The sequence below is a fragment of the Myxine glutinosa genome, chromosome 2 (assembly GCF_964187855.1).
Source record: "Myxine glutinosa chromosome 2, kmMyxGlut1.1, whole genome shotgun sequence".
Taxonomy (NCBI): domain Eukaryota; kingdom Metazoa; phylum Chordata; class Myxini; order Myxiniformes; family Myxinidae; genus Myxine; species Myxine glutinosa.
The window spans coordinates 44,298,370-44,316,120 of NC_136262.1; the positions used below are offsets into that span (position 1 = coordinate 44,298,370).

Below are 17,751 nucleotides of genomic sequence, written 5' to 3' on the forward strand. Positions count from 1 at the left end.
GGCCTCTGATTGCCCGTCGTGAGATATTCTCACCTCCCGAACTCTACCACCTTGGGACGCAAATCGAAAGTTTTTCCTTTCTCCAAGTAACCTGTCCAAGAGCATACACACACTCATTCAGAACTAGGCCAGCTATGACTACGCCGTGAAATTCTACCCACATACAAATGAAGGAAGCCCACGTAATAAAGGATGCCCACATCACTTCTGAAATATTGAAATGCTGTGAGTACTTTACCTGGGACATGGCACCTTGCATTTCCAAACAGCAGCGGTAGCCCTTTCCAATAAGATATTTTGTTAGTTAACAATGGATATTTTTAATTTAAATAGTACATTACTGCTGTGAAATAATAATAATAATAATAATCATATATTGTATTATTGTTGTTCTCATTAATATAGTTTTCCCAGCACAATAACAGTAGTTTTTGCTTTTTGTAAAACTTTTTTGTTTTGTAAAACTAAAACGTTTTGTAAAAAATATCCTTGTCGATCCCAACCGCTCGTCTGTTCTGTCAGATGTTGTGGAAGCTTGGAGCTTTACATGTTGACGTCTATTAATTTCTTGGGAATATTGTTGCATTTTAAATAATTAAAATGTTGATAATGATTTTATAGCACAGTACATACAATGCAGCTGGTCCTATGATACTGTTTCCATGGTAACTAACCAGTTTTGACTTCTCGTTAACCTTCCTGCAATCGTACATGGGATATAAGGGAAAACGACTTCATTGTAATTGACGAGATGACTTTTCAGATGGAATTTAAATATTATCGCAGGGGAATGACAATGTAGGTTTAAATAAAAATTGCTTTTTCATAATAATTTTTTTAAAGGATTACAGTACCTCGTTTGCAGAGGCATCGGGAAACTCTCCCACCATTTGGAATAAGCTGTGACACTGGGTGGAAACTATATCCAGGAGGACTAACATCTATGATGTGTTCTGTCTGATGGAACAGGAGCAATTCCTTCTGGTCTGGAAGAAAAAAAATTGCCGTTCGTATCTGTTGTTCACTTCAATGCGCTTCGTGCAACTTTGTTTCTGAATAATGCAAGGCTCAGTATCGTCTGTGCCTTAGGAATTGGGATTTAGAAATGGACATTTAGGTAACTACACCTCACAATCCCCCCTCTGCCATAGTCTTCAAGTGGATTGTGATTTTTAGATGATTAAATTGCACGCAGGTTATAGACAAGGAAGTATCGGTTTGGCAAAATAGGACAAGCATCTGCACCAAGATGCAAGTTGCTTCTTTATCCATCCTTCCGGTGATTAAACACCTTGACAGAATGACTAGAACTTTGCACATGCATCTTTGTTTGTGTGATGGAAGTCAGCAGCATGTTTGGTGGTACTCATGTCTCACTATAAGCCAACTTCCACCACCCCTTAATGCCCAAAGAAACTTGCCGTGAAGTTGCTTTTCATTGAACGGGAAGATTTACCCACTCATGGCCCGATTAGGGCTTGGGATTTAGGAATGGACAATTAGGTAACTACACCTTACCTAGTCTTAGACTTAGAGAGTGGATTGTGATTTTAGATGATTAAATTGCACGCAGGTTATAGACAGGGAAGTATCGGTTTGGCAAAATATGGAGTAAATCCTGTCCTACAGCACCACATCATCATATTTATGTCATCCTGCAAGATAATTCAGAGAGGAAATGAACTTCAAAATGGCAGATGTTCATGACTCTGTGCAGGCTGTACCAGAGAGCAAGTTATGCGTTTCAGCCTTAATGCTTTGCAGGCAGGATGGGAGGACATGAAAATGTGTGATTTCACATACAGACTTGGCATTTAATATGGAATATTTTTTTTGGGGGGTGAACTTACTTTTCAAGATGACTTAGAACCAAAAGTTCATTGGAATTATGTTGAAATTATTCTAGATTTTGTTAATTTGACCATTAAAAGAAACAAAAACCACATTTGACATTTCGAAGCAAATAAATTGATCCTTTAAAGTGATGTAAACTGATATCAAACTCAATTCATGGACAGTACTGTGTTAAAATTCTGTACGTTTTCCAGAAGTATCTCTTTATTTTGCACATTAGCCAAAAATAATTTCAACAAAAACAAAAGCTAAATTATGACTGGGATTACGGACAGTAAAATTACAGTTCAATACTTCGTGTAACCCACACAAGCATTCAGGAGAGCACGTACACATCGAGACATGCTGTTCACGAGATTTGCCAAGGTTTGGACAGGAATCGCTTGCCATGCAGTGACAATAGCCTGCTGCAATTCACGCACAGAGGTTGGCTGCTGGTCCAAGTTGTCGATTTGACGCGTTAATTCTGCCCACAAGTTCTCGATCGGATTCATATCCGGGGACATGGCATGCCACTCCATATGCTCTACACCACGGTCAGCAAGAAAGTGTTGGATCATGCGAGCACGATGAGGCTGTGCATTGTCATCTTGGAAGACAAAGTTTCCTCGAAAGGCTGCACGAGCAAATGGAAGCAATGTTTCTTCCAGAATGGCCTTGTACTTGAACTGGTTCAGGTTTCCATTCAGAACAACCAGGTCAGTTTTGCCCCCTGCATGAAAAGCAGCCCAAACGGTCACCCCACCACCTCCAGCTTGGACTCTTGGCACTATACAATCTTCGTTGTGGGCTTCATGCACTTGTCTGCACACTCGGACGTGGCCATCTTGACGATAGACCAGAAATCTAGACTCGTCACTGAAGGTCACGTGATTCCAGTGTCCTGGCTGCCATTGACGGTGCTCTCTGGCCCACTGCAATCGGCGCTGGCTGTGTTGTCTGGTCAGGCGTGGCTTTCTCAAGGGACGCCTGGCATGATAGCCTGCTTGAACCAGTCGTTGATTGACTAGCCTTCTGGATACAGGCACATTTGTCAGTTGCTGCCACTCAGCCCTAAGCCGATTAGCTGACTTGGTACGGCCATTGCAGACTAACCGGTGCAGCTGGCGATCATCTCTCCTTGTGGTTCTGCGTGGACGTCCTGGCCTCGGTATTGGAGGAGGGACACCCCTCTGAGCATTTCGTTTCAGGATCTTTGACACCTGACCTTGAGTGATGCCATACTGCCGAGCAATAGCACGCTGTTTCATGCCAGAATTTCGTAAAGCCACCACTCCATGACAAACAGCATTGTCAAGTTGACGGAGCATCTCCAGAGGAAGCGGCAATAACTTTTGTAGATGTGCAGCAGTTGTTTTCCACTAATACAGAACGCAACAACCCTTATATACCCGATTGTGAAGCCAATCGTCAAATGTACCTGTCCTTACATTTTGTCATGCCACCTGTGATATAATCCTGTTATTGACTTCTTGCTGCGAAAGACAATCAGTGACATGGTTCTTTCAACAAAGACATCACCAAAGGGTAAAAGAAACTCACCAGATTGATATACTGAGTTCAGAAAGTAAACCCATGTCAAGAAAAAAAAAATATTCCATATTAAATGCCAAGTCTGTATAAAATATATGTTGGTTTATTTCAAAAATGGCGGCAGTGTATGGTGAAAACGTAAATTGAACCGGCATGGTAGTTCCCCTTTATCTTTTCCTGCACAGTCCCCTTAGTCATTGAAGTATGATGTAAACACATCTGAGGGAGTGATGTTTGGAGTTATTTTGTGTCTTGTGACTTGCAATAGGTAAATGGAACAGGTCATTGACACGTGTTGCAATATGGTGCAAATGACACAGCGGGATCAGAAACATGTACAAGCACGAATGCATTTGAAATATTGAAATGATTAAGTACTTTACCTTGGGACATGACATCTTGCATTTCCAGGCACCAGCGGTGGCTCTTGTGGTGATCCTGGGATCCCCGCACATGGTGCACGGCAGGGTGGAAACTTCAGGTCGAGTGGGATATTGCACTTCTCATGCCAATTTGGACACTCTCTCCATGGCTCTCAGCGGCGCATCTGCTTGGCCAATGGAACGTGGACGGGTTCTCAGCCAGAATGCCACGGTAAGGGTTGTGGATGCTACTGAGCCTGATGTCACCCTGGTATATCTACCTTGCCAGGAACCCAAAATCTCCATCCTGTCCTTGGGTTTGAGTAAATTGCCTGAGTAGCCTAATCTGCACTCAAAAACTCCCCCCCCCCCCCCCCATTCTCACCTCCTCTCAGCTGTCCCTAGCCCCACCCCCTCTCAGCTTCCACCTCACACACCCTCCAAGATACCCCCTCACATTGCCCCGTTCCAGATTCGCCCTCAACCAGTCCCGTCCCAACTCCCACCTCCTCACTTGCTACTCCCACTCTCCAAATTACCCCAATCCTTCCCACCCCCTCTCCACGTTCTTGCATCCTGCCGCCTGCTGAAAAATCAAATCAATTCATCCTTGTCGCACACTCAACCGGTGTATCAAGTTTCATCCAAATCCATCCATAACCTTTTGAATTATCCTGCACATGGACAGACAAACAAGGGTGAAAACATAACCTCCTTTCCACCTTTGGTGGCAGATGTAACAGGGTGCACCAATCCCCTTAACTACAGACCTATCATCTTGCTTCCAATCATCAGCAAGGTCATGGAATTCATCATCGCAGATGATATAAAATCCTTCCTCTTCTCCAACAGCCTGATCTCAGATCGTCAATTTGGATTCAGACCAGGTCACCCTACCCAAAAATGGATGGAGGCCCTCAATGCCCTAAAAGCATGATATCATGGCTGTCTCTCCAAATAAATCTCGAGCATTCGATACAGTCTGGCACACCACCTTGGTCTCCAAACTCTCTGCCAAGGGCATCCCAAGGCCACCTCCAAAAGTGACTGACTTCCTAGTTGTGGCTGACAATGGGATCCTCTCATCTGGTCTCCCTGTCAAATCTGGAATGTTCCAACGTTTCTGCAGGGCACATTGAGTCTGCCAGTAACCACATTCTGGTGAAACTCCCAAAATCTAGACGCACTGCCCACCTTCACTCATTCGTTCTTCTCTATTCCCATCTGTCAAACCAACTTCAACAGTGTCTTCAATTTCATTATTCCCTACTAGGCTGCAAGATATCCCTACTAGGCTGCAAGATATCTGCTCACCACCATTTGAGATCATACCCCATCCACAACCATGAGCTTTGCTATCCTCATCAATCCTCCCCAATCCCACCTCTTTCGGGTTTCCAGTTTTCCCGTTCACTTCTATGATTGAGAGGTTGTGGCTGTGGTCTCCCGTGTCCATCTTGTTCATCTCCCATGTCATCCCCTTACTCTCATTCTTCCCCACGTCTTTTATTTCTCTACGTCTTCCTAAATTTTGTCCCTCAACCCTGTCTCCCCTCTTCCTTCCCCTTCCCCACTCTCTACTCTTTTTACCTCCGCCACCAAAGGTGGATGGAGGTTATTTTTTCATCCCTGTCTGTCTGTCTGTTTGTCCGACCTCGGCCACCAAAGGTGGATGGAGGTTATTTTTTCATCCCTGTCTGTCTGTCTGTTTGTCCGTTTGTTTGTGAACAAGATATCTCAAAAAGTTGTGGACGGATTCGGACGAAATTTGGCAGAGGTGTAGCGTATGTGACAAGGATGAAATTATTAGATTTTGGTGAAGATCCAGATTCGGATCCGGCTACTAGAAATTTTTCAAGTGATTCTTCACCATTGGGAGATATGGCCAAAACCGATACATAGCAGGACATCTCAAAAAGTTATGGATGGATTTGGACGAAACTATGTGGACAGGTTGTGTGTTTGACATGTAAGTCTCGATTAGATTTTGGTGAAGTTCTGATTATGGATTCGGATATGATAATTATTTAATTTTTTAGTGATTCGTCACCATTGGAAGATAGGGCCAAAAACGATACATAGCAGGATATCTCAAAAAGTTATGGATGGATTTTGGACGAAACTTTGCCGACAGGTTGTGTGTTTGACAAGTGAGTCTCGATTCGATTTTGGTGAAGTTCTGATTATGGATTCGGATATGAGAATTATTTAATTTTTTAGTGATTCTTCACCATTGGAAGATAGGGCCAAAAACGATACATAGAAGGATATCTCAAAAAGTTATGGACGGATTTGGACGAAACTTTATGGACAGTTTGTGTGTGTGACAAGGAAGAATCGATTCAATTTTGGTGAAGATCCGGATCCGGCTAGTAGAATTTTTAAAGTGATTCTTCACCATTGGGAGATAGGGCCAAAAACGATACAAAACAGGATATCTCAAAAATGTGTAGATGGATGAGTTTGATTAAATGTGATACTGTATTGTGATTTTCTGGTCTACCCTAGAATACACAATGTAAACTGTTCACCTGGTGGAGGTATGCTCTCGACTGAGTGCCGTTCTAGTTACTATAATTTTCATTCCGATAACTCCTGATCAATTCTGTGTTCTAGCTCCTCCACGAGCCTCGACATTGTATACAAAAACACTTAAAATGCATACAATGCAGCAATGTAAGGTAACATCTCCAAATAAGTACTGTAACTTTGATAAATGCAAAGTTATGTTATTTCCAAATTATTTTATTATTCGCTCATTTATTTACTTATATCGGTTTTTTTTTTGCAACTCATCAAAATTCTTCTTAAGGACTGTTCGTCTTCGTGAGAATCCGTGATCTATACACTTAGACAGGAGCGAAAGCTTTACATTTCACCATCATGTTTCACTTCCATTATTTTTGATTCCTCTTAAATGTCGCATTTGCCCAATTTCACATGGTTCATGATCTCAGGATGTAGAGGTGATAGAACAGGAAACTTCAATTATATTAGTGCAATGGTTGTGACGGTAATGGAACTGTATTTGCGAGATTAAATATTTCCTCCATTGTCTTTGTGAGACATCATCAACGTCATCATCATCATCATCATTTCGTTTTAATGATAACGTCAAACAATGGACAAGGCAGTCCAAAGACTAATATTTGTCAAGTTTTCAAGAAAAAAAGTGTTTCATAAAACTTTTTTTTTTGTATACAAGATCGAGGCTCGTGTAAGAGCTAACATGAATGACAAAAAACAAACGGACAGATAAGACATGATAAAGGGAGCGGGAGACAAGATGGGGAGAGAGGGGGAAGCACACAAGTGCAACATTTGAAAGCAGGGACATCGGGAGATCTGTGGGAGGGAGAGGGCTGCGGGGGAGGAGGCGTGGGAAGGGGTGGTGGGGGTGGAAAAGGTTAAAAAAAACACATGGACACAGCTAGGACTTCCAGGAAAGAAGTCGGTATTTCAGAAAAGTGGGTCTGGGGTGAATTAACAGGGGTAGAAAAGATCAAGGTTTTGGATGGGGGAAGATAAGAGATGTTGGTGAACAGCTGTTTAAAGACCTGGAGGGAGGAGACGGATTAAAGAGAGTGTGGGAGTTTGTTCAAGAGGCGAGAGAAAAGAGGAATGAAAGAGTGAAGGTGAGCAGAGAGTCTTGATTTTGACAGTTTTATCCATAAGAGGGTTGCTGGCAGATCTTGTGCAACCTGTAGAAATATTTGGGGGACAGAGCACAGACAGGGCTGGGGGGGCTAGGCCAGAGAGGAGTCGGTAGAAGACAGAAAGACCACCAACCTGCCTGCGGTGAGTGAGCTACAAATGGAATTTTGACAAAATGACAAAAGACCAAGTGAGTTATAATGCCTGAGGTTACAAATATATATTTAAATAATCTATCTATATATATAAAAGAAAGTTTTTGTTTGTTTGTTTGTTTGTTTGTTTGTCTGCACGTGCTAATCTCCTGAACGATGAAAGATAGGAGGAAACCTCTAAAACAAAAAATGTCGGTACAGGCCCCGGGAAGGTTATAGTCTAGTAGGAAGACTAGGTCCCCCTGCACCCCCCGGAGATATACTTCTAATCAGTGTTTCTAGATTGGAAAAAATGTGCAGAAAATGACTAGCTATGGCCCCAAGCTGAAAAAATGTCCCACATACCATTTTTATGCAAATTACTGCTTTTATGCAAAATTATGCAAATTATGCAAATCAAACGATACATATAATGCTTTAAAACTGTTTTTTAAAATTTATTATTACCTCAGAAGAGATATCAACATTTACCTCAGCGAATGTCAACAGCTGGAGGTTGTTGGTCTTCACAGAGTGGAGGAGCATGAAGACAAGATGGCAGTGGGTAATGAACGACATCCAGAAGGCAGCTGTCTTCCCCAGGTGGCCCTTGCGCACCTTTTCCTCAAAGGCATGGTACTTTTTGATGAGGAGTAGAGTTGAGGGGTCTTTGAGGGCTTCATCGAGGTGCTCTCGGTTGCAAGACTGGGTCATTCTGAGAAGCACAGCAGGGTCAGAGATCATGATGTTCTCCTCCTCAGTGAATCTCTCCATCAACAGCCTCTCCATTGCCTCACACACTGTTTTGAGGCAAAAGAGGGACTTTGCGTAGGCCTTTCCACTGAGAACACCTTTGAGAGATCCACTTGTTACTAGTTGTGCCTCAAAGAGAATCTCTGCATATCCAGAACCACGCATCTTGTGTCCAGTGAGCATCCCGATGTAGTTCATGGATGTGTGGAAGGGTCCAATCGTTACTACATGACTAGCAAATTCATTTGGCCAGCGCCAGATGATGGGAAGGGCTTTCATGCAGACACCCAGATCAAATGTATTCAGGACCCATCTCTGACCCACCTCAGCAGTTGCTGCCTCGGAACGCTTCAGTAGCTCACGAACAACTGCGTTGTCTGTGATCGGTTGGTGGATAGGCGTGCAGTAGTCGACTGTTGATTTGCTGGGTGGGGGAGAACCAGTTGCAGAGGTGAAACCCCCTAGCCCAGGCACAGGCTGCAGGCCACAGCTTCCGATGTATCTGATGAAGAGCCAGATGTAGTACTCTTGCATCGTAGTGGCATAGACTGTGTCATTCTCTGCTGGCGGTGTGAATGATGAGCCTTCAGGGAACTTCGGGCCAACGCGAGTAAAGTGCAAGGGTGGGAGAGTTTTTGGTGTGTCGACCTTCAGGCTACGCTGTTGTGACCTATTGATGGTAGGTAGCATTCGGTCCTTGCTGCTCTCGAACCCGGGCTTGACCTCCTGCACCATGATTCCTCCAGCACTGTTTACAATGTTGCTGCCGTGCACACTGGTAGTGGTTTTATTCAAGTTGTCCCACTCACAGTGGAATACAAGGTTGCCCTCTCCTGTCACAATTTGTGGTGTACGATAAGTTGAGACTTCATCCAGGACCTTGGCGAGAGCAGTTTCCAACTCCAAGGCGAAATCGTAGCTCTCAGAGTGTCCAAGCCTGTGTAGTATTGTGGTGAGCTGTTTGCTTCGGAACAGGTGCCTTACAGTCACACAGAGGAGAATGTGCTTTGGTAACTTCCATTTTCCATCTGACACTGCACGGCACAGATCTTGTCCAATGGAGAAGACCAGACGCTTCACCTTTTCTGTCTCGATGCCCTCCTTGCCAGTCATTAGCACGCTGAGAAAGCGGACAAGGTCTGGAGGTAGGATGTCTTCAGGATTGAGCTCCATGTCTTCAGCTGTTGGTGGCCATGGTTGGTCTTTACACTCTCTGAAAGCCTGTAGAATACCCTGGTGAAGTTGGAGGGCAACATTTTGGTTCTTGTTTGTGCTTCCGAGTGTGAATGCTCGTGCGAGAGCATTGGAAACTGTTATGTTTGAGCTGTGCACAAGCCAGAAAGAAATGACATCACATTTGTCATGATCAACCTTCGTGAAGTGGATATGCTCCTTGATTGGGTCATTCTGTAGGCGTTTCAGTAGTTTCTCTGACCGATAATTTGAGTTCTCATATCCATTCAGTTTCAGTTCCTCGACATAGAGCAAGCGCAAGGAAGAAAGCTGTAGAACTTTATTCTGCTGGATGACCTGGGTTTGAATGTGTTCCAGTACTGAGTTGAATGCCTTTTCATGGGCGGCTGACATGCAAGCCTGCTCCTTTGGTGCTTCGGCTCTGTGAATCGCACGCTCATAGTTGTAGAATGCTGTGCGGAAAGCTTTAAAACATGACGGATGGTGTTTGGCCTCACATGCAAAGAGGTCTTTGTTTTTCACCTTTCGATGGAGTCGATAGAGACCCATTTTCTCAGCCCGTGTTTCGATTTGCTCCCATGCATTTTCTTTGTTTTTAAAGGATGGGAAGGTTGTAGGCCTCTCAGTATTGCGATGAGCATCTTTGGTCTCAACTTTCTCACAAAATATACACTCTGGCGGGAAGATGGGTTCAGCAGAACCTCCTGGTTTACGAGGAGAGTGATGCCATGATGAGGTTGATGGCCCTGGTTCTGTATCATCTCCCAGACGATGAAAGTGGCGGACAAAGTGCTTATAACACTTGCTGTGATATCCTACTCTTTCTAGGTCATCAGGAAGAGTTGCCGGGATCTGATCACATACTGATTGCATACGACATGGGGAGTCATGCGGTTGGTTGAGACGTCTATCCCGGATCTTTTGAAGCAGTTGCAGTTTTTCTGAAGCAGATCCTTTAATTTTACGGAGGGGCGTGAAATCCCCATGATCAGACATGGATGGTACATGAAGGATGCATGTAGGAGGAGAGCTTTGGGCTGCAGGTTCTACACTCCGTTTTCTTTTGGGCATGCTTGCTGTCGATGTCTACCATCACTGTTAAATGACAAATAAGAAATCACGAATGATGTTAAAAGTGCCTGTGAAAGGAGGCTCTGAGTTTTCAGTGAGGTAACAGAGGTTCTGAGTCATGTTCTACACTAGGGTACTTTTTAGCTGACTAAACCATGTTTAGTGGCATCAAAAGTGCTAATAGCTAAAACATCTAAATTCTTCCACACTAACGTTAGCTATCTAGGCCAATGAAACATTGTGCTAAGTTACTGTAGCTAGCTCAGCTGTCGTGCCTCTTTCTGGTTCAATTCATATACAGAAGTCAACAGATATGTCTCATGTTTGGCATTAACAAAAGTTTAAGTTACACCGACATTAGGAACATACTGTACATAGATGAGGCTAGCTTTAACGTTAGCTAACATGGTGCTAGCTGGCTCAGCTGTTATTCTGCCTGTTTATGATTTCATGCAGAAACTGAAGTCAAGAGTGTGAGTAACATTATAGTTAGCATCTTACCTGGCTAGATTGGAGGATGAATACCAAGAACAACACACAGATGGAATGGAAGACTGAACTTTCAACTGAGGTATTCAATAACATCAACGTTACCAATTGATACGAGCGCGCGACATTACCAATTGATACGAGCGCGCGAGCGCGCATGTTACATGGATGGAAATGTAAAATGGCAGCTATAGCAGCACTAATTTGGATCTCTAGTCTGTCATTTCTGCACTGTGATTGGATAACATAAAAAAATATGTTTGGGAGTTAACAGCAGGAGTTGGTAGATTTTACGTGGGCTGGGTGAGAAACCTTTAAATAAGCAAGTGAAAATCTCTCGCAATACAAAGTCAATGGTGGGAAGAAAAGTTGAGTGGTACCAATGTTACTGCCAATGTCCCGCCCCTATGCAAGACTCAGGAGCATCTTGTTGACATTTAACCTTGAAAATACCTGGGTTTAGACCCCTTATGTACCATGTTAAGTTATCTGCAGTATTAACGTATCCTTATCATTTGTAAAACTGATTATTTTGTAATTACAGCATTAATATGCATACTAGTATACCATAGACACATGTAATCATGTTATGAATAGTTCTATCATGATCTATGCCCTTCAAAACATGGGTCTAGACACCTTCATTTTTCAATTATCTGCAATATTGGCTGAGATATGTCAAAAATCGTTTTTTTGATAATGGCAGCAGTAATTTGCATAAAAATGGTATGTGGGACATTTTTTCAGCTTGGGGCCATAGCTAGTCATTTTCTACACATTTTTTCCAATCTAGAAACACTGATTAGAAGTATATCTCCAGGGGGTGCAGGGGGACCTAATCTTCCTACTAGACTAAGGTGGCGAGGCCGGTCGAGGCGGCCTCGACCGGCCTCGCCCATTTCGCAATTAAAAGCTGAGCTGAATTATAGTAGTCAATCTTCTACGGCCATGAGTAAAAGCTGAATTCTAGTAGTAAATTCATTCAAAAAGAACTAAAAATGTCGGGACGGGCCCCGGGAAGGTTATAGCTGAGGTAATGAGGCCGGTCGAGGCCGCCTCGGCTGGTCTGGGCCCATTTCGCAATTAATAGCTGAGCTGAATTATCGTAGTCAATCTTCTACGGCCGCGAGTAAAAGCTGAATTATAGTAGTAAATTCATTCAAAAAGAACTTAAAATGTCGGGATGGGCCCCGGAAAGGTTATAGGTGAGGTGGCGAGGCCGGTCGAGGCCGCCTCGGCCGGGCTGGGCCCATTTCGCAATTAATAGCTGAGCAGAATTATCGTAGTCAATCTTCTACGGCCGCGAGTAAAAGCTTAATTATAGTAGTAAATTCATTCAAAAAGAACCCGGGCAACGCCGGGTGCTTTCGGCTTGTATATATATATAAAAGAAAGTTTTTGCTTGTTTGTTTGTTTGTCTGCACATGCTAATCTCCTGAACGGTGAAAGATAGGAGGAAACCTCTAAAACAAAAAATGTCGGGGCGGGCCCCGGGAAGGTTATGGGCGAGGTGGCGAGGCCGGTCGAGGTCACCTCGGCCGGGCTGGGCCCATTTCGCAATTAAAAGCTAAGCTGAATTATAGTAGTCAATCTTCTATGGCCGCGAGTAAAAGCTGAATTATAGTAGTAAATTCATTCAAAAATAACTAAAAATGTCAGGACGGGCCCCGGGAAGGTTATAGACTAGGTGGCGAGGCCGGTGGAGGCTGCTTCGGCCGGGCTGGGTCCATTTCACAATTAAAAGCTGAGCTGAATTATAGTAGTCAATCTTCTATGGCCGCGAGTAAAAGCTGAATTATTGTAGTAAATTCATTCAAAAAGAAACTGGGCAACGCCGGGTGCTTTCGGATAGTCATCTTATGAAATTACATTAATATGTATATTATGCATCAAAATATATGTATGGAATAAAAAAAAATCTAATTAGCCAGAAACAAGGAGTCATTTTAGATTACAATGAAAGGTATTATCTGAAGGAGCATTGAAAAAATAAAATAATAAGTACAGATACAATCAAAGTACACTGCCCCCATGCAAAATAAAGAAATATCCACCAGCGTGACATGCTCCACCGCTGTGCAGCTCATAGAGACTGTATTGGGAGGGAGAGGTGTACAATAATTTATTGATTAATTGCATAATTAAAATCAATAAATAATGGTCATAAAATATTTTCTTAATCAATTGGCTAATAGCATACCTAAACCACCAGTGCTTCATCCGAAAGTGTATCTTTTTGAAGATTAATTAAATGTCAGTAATCAAAAACGATTTTTTTATTATTGATTAATCAATAAATAATTAATCGATTATTTGATTAATCAATACATCAAAAATATCCTTTATAGCCACATCACTTGGTCACTGTCGTGTCCAAATATCAGCTTCCTAGCTCAAAAGGTGCTTGAGATATTGCCCAGATGACAAATAAAATAAATAAATGATTAATAATGAAAATAAAGAAATAATAACCATAAAATAATTAAATAATTATTCAATTGGCTAATAGAATACCTAAACCACGACCGTTTCATCCGAATCTGTAATTTAAAAAATAATAATTAATTAAGTCATTAATTGAATAATTAAATAATTAATCGATTAATTGATTAATCAATTCATCCAAAATAGCCTTTACAGTCAAAGCATTTGCTCACTATTGTGCCGAAATTTCAGCTTCCTAGCTCAAAGGATGGCTGAGATATCGCCCGGACAAACAAACAAACAAACAAGAAAACAAGAAACCAGAGTGAAAACTGAGTACTCCCTTTCAGTGCGCGTCATTGCCGGGCCCCCTTCGGTGCCCGGCAATGACGTCATGCAGCGCCTGGAGATGGCATAGGAAAGGAGCGGTGTACAAAAAATACAAAAATAAATATACATTAGTAAAAAATATATAAATATAAAATAAATATACAATAATTAAAAATATATAAATATAAAATATATATACAATAATAAAAGATGCCAAAAGGAAGGGGGAATGGACATTTAAGGATGCAATATTGTGACTTGTTATGTAATTATTATAAAACATTTAAATCATCATTATAAAACAATTGAGCATGGCGGTCACGGTTGGAATCGTCGATTGTTTATATCTTTGTGTTCTACAGAAGGGTATGTCCAAATATTTAACATTTCTGAATTGCATGCAAGATTGGGACTGGCGGGTGAAGGGGGAGCATGGCATGGTGGCGCTTGGACCTTAGCAGACTGTATCCAAAGCGAGCAGGAGCTCATCTCTCCGTTCACTGAGAGACGGGATGTTATACAAATCTTGTATGGCAGGATGTGTGGATGTTCATCTGTTCTTTGAGAAAGTTATGTCGAGGAAGTTCTGAATTTGCTTGCTCTTGGTCATTAACGTCATCCATCTTACATTCACGTAATTTTTGACTTCCTCCTCAACATTCCTCATAACTCAAAATTCGAAATTGGCCTTGGTCGTGAAGGCTACTGTCGATCCGCATTGGCAAACAGGTAGAACAATTTATGGAAATAAGAAGACGTTGATTGAGGTATGGTCTCCACCATGGGAAGCAAGGAGAAGCTAGCTGACTGTTTTGGACCTGACCTCTGCGCCTGTACATTTTATTCTTTCTCCCCACGGCGGTCACCATATTTTAATCAATTCCATCCACTTTCCTGTTCTGTTGATTCCGTTCATTGTTCCTCATAAATCCCTTTCTTTCCCCTTACCTTTGTCTTCTATACACTCTTCCCTAACCCCTGCACCCCCTGCCACTTTATAACCATTATTTCTTCTCACTTTGTCTCCTTCCTCGTCGCCCCCTCTCATTTTTGTACATATTATTAATGATGCTTTACAAATGTTAGCCCATCTGTTGTGTCATTTGGCTCACGTCCTTTCTCTGATCCAGCTGTCTCTTGCGGAAATCCTGGGGTGCCCTCCAACGGTTACGCAGTGCACATAGAGGGGATACATCTTGGCAACACCGCTTCATATGCGTGTCGTGAGGGTTACTGGATGCTGGGGCCACCTGTCCGGACATGTGGCCTCAACGGTACCTGGAATGGCCAACTGCCACATTGCCGAGGTAAGTCCTCGTTCTTAATTTCCACCTTTTTGGTACAACAGTATGGCAATACGAACCTGAATTTGCTCTCGTGAGCTCATTTATGATGAATGACTTAAGGTGTAGAGATTTTTGGTTGGGTCGTTCAGTGAGGATGTAGCCCAAAATTGTGGAACTTACGATCATAACCGATATGGATTTGTAAAATCCCTATTATGTTTGATAACTTATACGAGCCCAACCACCCATGTACTCCCTCTTCATTTTCCTTTTTCACCCATTGCAGTGGGTACAAAATCTTTGCAGTAGGTACAAAAGGTTGAAGCATGATGCTGCCCACTGTTGCTTATTTTTGATTTTGACGGAAGAAAACCACATTGGGATACCACATTTCCAAGCTGGCCTCCAAAGCCAGTCGCCGACTGGGCATCCTCCGTCGTGCGAAGTCCTTCCTCGGCACACCTGAGCTCCTCACCATATACAAGGCTTTCATCCGCAGCTCAATGGAATACTGTTCTCCCCTATGGGCCGGTGCTCCTGCCTCACACCTAGCTCGGCTTCACGCTGTTGAAACCAAAGCTTTCAGAATTATTGGAATCTCCCGCGATGAAGCTATCTCTGAGGGCCTTTCACTCACTCACCGCAGGCAGGTAGGTGGTCTTTCTGTCTTCTACCGACTCCTCTCCGGCCTTGCACCCCCAGCTCTCTCTGTGCTCTGTCCCCCAAATATTCCTACAGGTCGCACAAGATCTGCCAGCAACCCTCTGATGGTTAAACTGCCGAAATCTCGGCTCTCCGCTCACCTTCACTCTTTCATTCCTCTTTTCTCCCGCCTCTGGAACAAACTCCCTCACTCCCTTCAATCCCACTCCTCCCTCCAGGTCTTTAAAACAGCTGTTCACCACCATCTCTTATCTTCCCCCATCCAAAACCTTGATCTTTTCTACCCCCGCTAATTCACCCCAGATCCACCTTGTTTGAAATTCCAACTTCTTTCCTGGAAGTCCTGGCAGTGTCCATATGTTTTATACCTCTCCCACCGCCCCCTTCCCATGCCCCCCCCCCCCCCAAAGCCCTCGCCCTCTCTCAGATCTCTCGATGTCTCCATGTCTCTCGGTCCCTGCTCTCAAATGTTGTGTTTGTGTCCTTCCCCCTCTCTCCCCATCTTGTCTACCGCTCCCGATGTTATATGTTTTATGTGTCGGTTTGTCTTTCTGTGTGATTAATGTTCGCTCTTTCACGAGCCTCGATCTTGTATACAAAAAAAAAAAAAAAAAAAAAAAAAAAAAAAATGTTGTACTTTGTTAGAATGGTGCAGCGGTACTCGACTCGACTCTAAACTGGTTGGCGCTTTGCAGGCAAAGCCTTGCATCAATCAGTACGCCGTCCCTTACATGGATATTCATGTGAGGGTATTATCTGCTTGCATTATCTGGTGGACGTTAAAGACACCACGCTGTATCTTTCAAAAATTCCAATTTTTTCCCCATAAACAGCTAAAGTCGAAGGTCAGGCCTGACCAGTTGATTCATGAAAGATGGCTGCCAATCTTCCATCCTCTAGGATCCAACAACCCTGTACGAGGAACATTGTAATGTCTTATTTCCCTCCTCAGAGGAGATGGTATTGTATATGAGTCCGTTTGTCTGTTTGTTTGTCTGTTTGTCCACACAGAATAAATATGATTTTCTCTGCAACCGTTGGTCCGATTGACAGGAAAATTTCACCACAGGTGCAACTCCACCTGTAGAAATTTTTAATGATAATTATGACGTCATCCTTCACGTGGTTTGGCCGCCATATTGGAAAAACCGAAAAACTTTGCACCTATATCTCTCTGAAAGTGCTGAATATAAAAAATTGAGACATGGCTCATTGTAAAGAACTCTCCATGTGGAATAAAATCTGTGAATGATGATGTCATAGGTGCCTCCATTATGACGTCATAATTTGACAAGTACAAAACATCATCCGATCAAGATGAAATTTCTTGAGCATAATCTAGGTATAAATTAGTGGAGAAAAAATAATTATGACGTCATCGTTCATGTGGTTCGGCCGCCATATTTGTTTTAACACAAAAACCTTAAAAACCACTGAAAATACATCCTGGCAAGGGTCTGCAATCTCTGATTGCTCTTTTTCTTGTTTTTAATGTAAAGCAATGCCATTCTTTTATTGAAAAATGCAAACTTTACAATTTCACTCGTTATCCTCTTCATTAAACTCTTTAGCCATTCCTCTATGACTGTGACCTTTCAGTTGTATATCCATATGTTAAACGAGATACTTGCCATCCACGACCCTCTCTCTGCCTCTCTCGCTGTGACTTGCCTATTAGCACTTCATTAGGCTTGCTTTCCAGACGTTGGTGTGCAAGGATTGATGGTTGCTGGAATTGTCAATTGCCTTTTAAAGGTCAATTAAGGCTCTGGCTAGAGTTGTAGTTATGCTTTGGTTGGGATGATTAACCTACGGAGTATCAACTTTGGCTCAATGCTTAATTGGAGAGTTATCCACAAATCGATTTGAGCCCTCGAACCAGGAGATGTTTTTTGTGTACTTGCCTGATCGGTGGGGCCGGCTTGCATTCGACATGTTCAGGTTCCACTGATCTGATGTCAATTAAGAAAATTCCTGATGGTAGAAACCCGAAAAATCTGTTAA

General features: G+C 42.8%; 1 protein-coding gene across 1 annotated transcript in view; it reads left to right on the forward strand.

Annotated features, from left to right (window-relative positions):
• LOC137422386 (CUB and sushi domain-containing protein 3) overlaps positions 1–17,751 on the forward strand; it is a 1,172,941-nt gene that overhangs the window by 1,082,294 nt on the left and 72,896 nt on the right. Inside the window, 2 exon segments of the mRNA XM_078772588.1 lie at positions 3,799–3,981; positions 14,929–15,105. Of these exon segments, the coding sequence (XP_078628714.1) occupies positions 3,799–3,981; positions 14,929–15,105 (360 nt within the window).